General features: G+C 34.8%; 1 protein-coding gene and 1 non-coding gene across 2 annotated transcripts; one reads left to right on the top strand and one right to left on the bottom strand.

Moving 5' to 3' along the window:
• Positions 1–508: 508 nt before the first annotated feature.
• On the bottom strand, positions 509–5,053 carry LOC140979757 (uncharacterized). Its single transcript, XM_073445312.1, has 6 exons — positions 4,450–5,053; positions 3,532–3,743; positions 2,013–2,307; positions 1,850–1,935; positions 1,673–1,764; positions 509–1,091 (listed from the first exon to the last, which is right to left on the bottom strand). The coding sequence occupies exons 1-6, from the start codon at positions 4,714–4,716 to the stop codon at positions 859–861; spliced, it is 1,185 nt and encodes a 394-aa protein (XP_073301413.1). The 5' UTR covers positions 4,717–5,053; the 3' UTR covers positions 509–858.
• On the top strand, positions 1,712–1,768 carry LOC140980019 (U7 small nuclear RNA). The gene has a single exon (XR_012175850.1). It is a non-coding gene; the product is annotated as a U7 small nuclear RNA (small nuclear RNA).
• Positions 5,054–5,974: the final 921 nt, after the last annotated feature.

Below are 5,974 nucleotides of genomic sequence, written 5' to 3'. Positions count from 1 at the left end.
GAATAAAATGTTAGTAAAAAAAATTAAATACATGATCATTGATCAAACGTTCACATATTCTATCAGTTCAATCATCATTTAAATGGTTACTATTAACTGCGTGTGTATTGATTATACCTTCGAATTTTTATTTTTTTTTCTTGATTCAAATAAATGAGTACAGATGATATGTTGATGACGAATGTTTATGAAAGATAAAAGTAAAAAACAAAACCTACCTCGGAAGGCCAAAGAAGTTTATAGAAGGAAAACTTGCGAGCCAACAAGGATCACTAAGCAAAAGCTTCTGATAAGTGGAAATGGTGAAACCCGGTTTGATTCAGATATGAGACGGGCAATACAGAAGCACTTAAAAGTCGTAACCTTGGGATATTTCTTAAATTCACAGCCGGAATAAGGTCATCCCACTTAAAATGCAGAACTAAATAGTAAGCACCAACAACAATTAATCAGGATAGGGGGAAAAGATCTATTAATATCATATGACAAAAGAAAATAAATAAAGAAATTGAAAAAAGATTGGTATATTTTGAAGTTTGAACCAGTAAAGATGTCGCTTGTACAGTTCAGCTCAGCTTTGATCAGTGAATTCAAATTGTTTTCCTCTCTTTCCACAACCACCTTCATGTTAACATACCCCCAAACATAATACAAACGATCAATTTCTTTCCCGTCGAGGAGATTTCTCAGGGTGGTATTGTTTTTCATTTTGACTCATCATGACTAACAGACTGACATAAAAGGCAAAAACCAAATGTGCTTACCCTTCTTCACAATCCCCGTACCCTCGGTATAAAAATGGGTAGAGATCCTCCTTTTCAACAATAGGAGGCGAGAAAGGGAGCCTATCTCAGGAATTTACCGACGGCAGAAGAAAGCAAAGTCTGGGTGGTTGACCTGGCGCAAATTTAGCCAATTATCGGCATCTTGCAAGAGAGAATTGGCCAACTGGCGCTTATGACCTGCATCTGGAGTCCACAATGATGCTCTATATCTGTACGAGGCAAGCCCGAATACCGGAAGCAAAATCTGGGGAACACCATCGGTTTCAGTTGTATATGTTACAGTTGGAGGTCTCACGGTTTCACTTCCTGCAGAAGCAAATGCAAAAAAACCAGGAAATTAGATGGGATGCTTAAAACACTAAGATACACGGATATTCCGGAGACTAGGCACACAACATTGAATACACCTTATCCACACGAGTAACATGGAAAAACAAGTCAGAATCTAGAAGGACGAAGATAACTCTATCACAATGAGTCCAATTCCTACCAGCAAACAACAACAAAGCATATATTTATTAATGCATATGCATATATGTGAATTATTACACATTCTATTTCAATTTGGATTACCGATCATGGAATCTAAGGTGCATTTATGCATACATCAAGCCTTTAACTATCGTGTCACATTTCACCTTTGATTGATCTCCTGTGCAATTAAGTAGCATTTAAGGCACACCTCAATCCTTTAAGGCACATCTCAATCCTTTAAGGCAAGTGTTTTGTTAAAGTACCACGCCTTCAACTTAGGTGTTTCACCTTGTCCACCTCTAATACCTATAGTTCAATCATTAGGAAGCCATTATAGTTCCCTATGCTCGCATTTTTTGAAGGCAGACACATAAAACACACACACACAAAAAATAGAGGTAAGGTGTATCCACCTGTTAATAGTGTATGAAGAGAATGGAAGGTTAAAAAGCAAGCATCCAAATCTTTAAGAGTTTGTCCAGTAGGTATTCTGTAAATGGGATACCTGCAACGCAGTTATTTACCACTAGGTAAGTAATATGTCACCACATAAATCAGCAACCAAGATCAGACCCTGAACAAAATTATACCAAGCCACAGAGACCCAACTCGATGGATGTAGATCACAACTTCTAAGTGTCTTCAGTTCCGGGAAGCGGTGAGTAAGATCAAGTATCTGTCCAAGTTTCAGGTCAATATAGAGTAACGAATGAAAGAGTAATTGATGCACATTGCATGTTAGAGAAAACCGACCTTATTTGCCAAAGGTTCACGGCAGTAGGGCGGGTCCCGCTCAAGATACTCAAACAACAAGCAACCCTGTGAGCTTCCAGATTCACCTTCATCACTAGAAAAGCCTTCTTGAAAAGCCATGTCCTGTGCTCCCAAAGACAACAATTCTACATTGTGACGACTATCATGTATTTGAAAATGATAGTTATGCGGTTCCTTTGCACAACTCAAGCAACCTCTATCTTGTTCACTATCACTACTTCCATCACTACTAGAATCCCTAAAATACTCACAATCACTTTCTTCACCAGGTCGCCTACCAAATGAGAGAAAAAATAAGTAATCGGGTAAAGGAGCAATAATGAATTCAGCTGAGTATTAATCAGTAACAAAATCGGTGTCAAAACAGTTTAAATGATGACTTGAAAATATAAGAGCAAGCATTAAAGGAGAGTTGTAAACAAAGAAAGCAAGGTTTCATCAGTACTTTAGCAAGCTACAATCGCTATGAGTTAAAGTAAACAGTAACAACAGGTGAACAACGCCTAAACCATTCCCAATCTTTAGAGGGCAAAAACGTTATCAGAAGCAACAACAGCCGAACTAAATATAATTTAAATAGAGAACATCTATTATTGACTGTCACCAACACAGACATTTGAAAAAAAAGAAAGAATGATGGATCCTCAAAATACTAAATGTGCAAATAAGTGGCTTATTGTGAGACACAAAGTGTAGTCACGATACTTTATTTTTTTACCAATATAAACAATACAGTGGAAGGCTGCCACTTTTTAAAAGTAAATTCACAAGGACATACGCATCATTAGTAGAAAATTGTCCAGTTTAGGGTTAATACGCAAGATAAAGTTTTTCTTAACGAGAGAAAAAAAAACCTTGAACTTTGAGTGTTGTGAATCAAATATAAAACTTCCACTTGAACCAGTGTCCCAGTCCCCAGGACAAGGTAAAGAAAAGGATGAGAAGAGAATGTAAAGCACAAAAGGAAAAAATAAACCAAATCCAGAGCCACGAACACAATATAAAGTTATAAAATCCACGTAAACTTGATTCTTTCACTGTAAACATTTAGAAATAATAAGATTCTTAGTTGCAGATGATTTCTATAACTTGAAGATCAGAAGTTCCAAAACTTCAACAGGACCTGCTACACATCCATCAAAGGTAGCTAAGGAAGAATGATACCGCATGGATTGACTCAAACTTTACATAAACTATAGATCCGTTTTCAAGAGGCAGTGATCTATCTAAAGTCAAACAATAAATTCCTAAATTAGTTAGTACTAAAAAGGATAAAAGAGTAGAACCAGAGAGAGAGAGAGAGAGAGAGATATGACCCGACCTAGACAATAATCCCCCAATTTTCATCCATATAATCAGGATTACAAAACAGTGAAAGTGAAACATAGAAACAAGAAACCTCTATTCTGTTTGCATTCCATATGTCATTTCTACATGACAATTAGCTTCTCAATCATACACAAATTCTTAAAACAGTGCATTTAAGGAAGAGGGATACCTTGATTTTTTTGTGCTCTTTGAAAGGTCATCATATAACTGAATGCCAGATAAATAAGGCACATAATACTGAACCACACAATCAGAATCATTTAATATCAAAGGCACTCCAGCACCATATGCACTCCATTCCTTGAATGACTCCCATAAATCACTCAAAAAAAAGAATGGCTGAAATTCTGCATCAGTCGTTCTCCAACTCCTCCCAGCCATCTGTCAATGGAAATGAGTCAAAAAGAGAGGAATGCATTCAAAAAATGATCTGAACTCATTTAGGAGTTTCATGTGAATGATAATCGTAGTAGAGCAATCGAGAGAAAAAAGCAATTTATATGCTCCAATCAAGTATTTCGCAGCCGCTTAACGGCTTAGATCTTATCATTTATTGCTCTACAAAAATAGTGGAGTAAAAAAATCTAACTTTTCTGGCTTTACGTGCTGGTCCAACGAGATCCGAGCTTGGTATAAATAAGAACATGTATCACACTAGATAAATGAACAGGTCCAGTAAAACATTATAAAAATTACGACGCTGCTCAGCAAACACCCACTTCTCCGAGATCATAAAATTTTGACATAATACAACGGCATAAACATTTACTAAACAAACATAAAAACAACACTATTGGAATCATAATCCAACTCTTTCATCTCTCTTCAAGAATTATTCATTAGATTTGTAATAAATGTGAAAAAAGCAGTTGAAGACAAACCGAGAGTTAAAAATAACACCTTATTATAGAACTTGAGATAAAGCCGTTTCACTGTCATAAATAAAACAAGGTCTTTATCTATCATAGGTTAGAAGCAATACGTGATATGATTCTTCAAAACCACTATCGCATGCGAAATGGAAAAGGCACTTGTAAATCCATAAAACAAACTTCAATCAACTCATTATCAAAAAAAAAAAACTTACCTTGGATAAACTCTGCCCCGGAACAGAAGGAGTGACAGATTGCAAGAACCTCTCCAGATTACACAAATCGGAGAACTCCAGCACCGGCGGAGCAGCAGGCTTAGAGTTTTCCGCCGCCGTCTCATCGCTTTGGCTCCATGACTGGGTAGAGGTGACATCACTCTGCGCCTTCCCCAGATAATCCCAACTCCGATGAGCCCTTGACGCACTATAAAACCAATCGTCGCTATTTTTACTCCTATTAAACTGCAATCCTGGCCCCCACATATCTCCTACCCAAAACCCTGATCTTACTATATAATTATTTGTCAATTTCTACACACCAACAAGCCCTAAACTCTCGTTTCTGTAACACCTTTCTCCCCTACGAAACCGATATATTTACGATGATAATGTAATATACGCAATAAATCACGCAATTTGACGGATAATATTCGTCGTCTTCAACAAATGAATCCGATCCACAGACTGTTTTCGATTAATTTGAGGGATTTCTTGATGGAATTACCAACTCCGATCAAAGTCCTACAACGGGTGCTGCAAATGGAGAGAGAGAGAAGTGGAGAAAAATGATGGGTTAGAAGAAGACGACGACAGGAAGCGAACGAAATTTTGAATTATTAAATAAAAGATGGAACTTTTACTGCGCGGTAAAAATTAGGAACCTTTGGTGTGTGCTGTTAAAGGGAGCAGTGGAACGACGCTTTTGCCACGGAATATGTCTGATTATATTTTACCTAGTATCTCTTAAAATGTAATTATGTTAATATATTTTTTTAAGAAAAAATTTATTTTTGATTTTATTTTTTTTTTTCTTAATAACAAGACCAAAATACGAAATTATATATTTGATAATCATAAATATCACAAATCTTTAATATATAATATTATATACGTGTTAAATGCTATACATACGCATATCAAATCAAATTAATATAAATATCAAAATTTCCATAGCAACTTAATGCGGCTACATACATTATAAAATGAGTATGAATTGCGAGAATTAATTGTTCAAAAAATAAAAGAAACCAACTACCAAGCAAGTGAGTAAACAAGGTGGTGATGGTACGTTACTTGAAAACTAGTGCATGGACGCACGCGTTGCGTTTTTGTATAATATTTTTTATAATTCATTTGATTTATATTTAAATGAGGATCAAAATATAATTATAAGAAATAGTGAAAGACTACACTGTAATTTTGATACATAAAATAAAAAATAAATTGAAAAATTAAAGAATAAAAAAATGACTTCATTAAGAATTAAACATATAACATAAACCCAATAGTGATATATATTCTTTAAAAAATAATTTTATATTTTATATCACATGGAAACAAATGATGTCATGTTACATCTTTTTATTCAATACTAAATTTATTCTTATATATTTTAATAATTTACCACATTTTTCTTTATAGATGTTGATAATTATAATATTACATTTTTTATTTTTAAACTTAACTAATGACAAAAATATATTAAAATCCCAAAAAAAATTTCTTTAAGAAAAAACAAATT

The sequence above is a fragment of the Primulina huaijiensis genome, chromosome 6, assembly GCF_012295235.1.
Source record: "Primulina huaijiensis isolate GDHJ02 chromosome 6, ASM1229523v2, whole genome shotgun sequence".
NCBI classification, from domain to species: Eukaryota; Viridiplantae; Streptophyta; class Magnoliopsida; order Lamiales; family Gesneriaceae; genus Primulina; species Primulina huaijiensis.
Note: the sequence above shows the minus strand (reverse complement) of the source record. Positions and strands in the feature narration are given on the sequence as shown.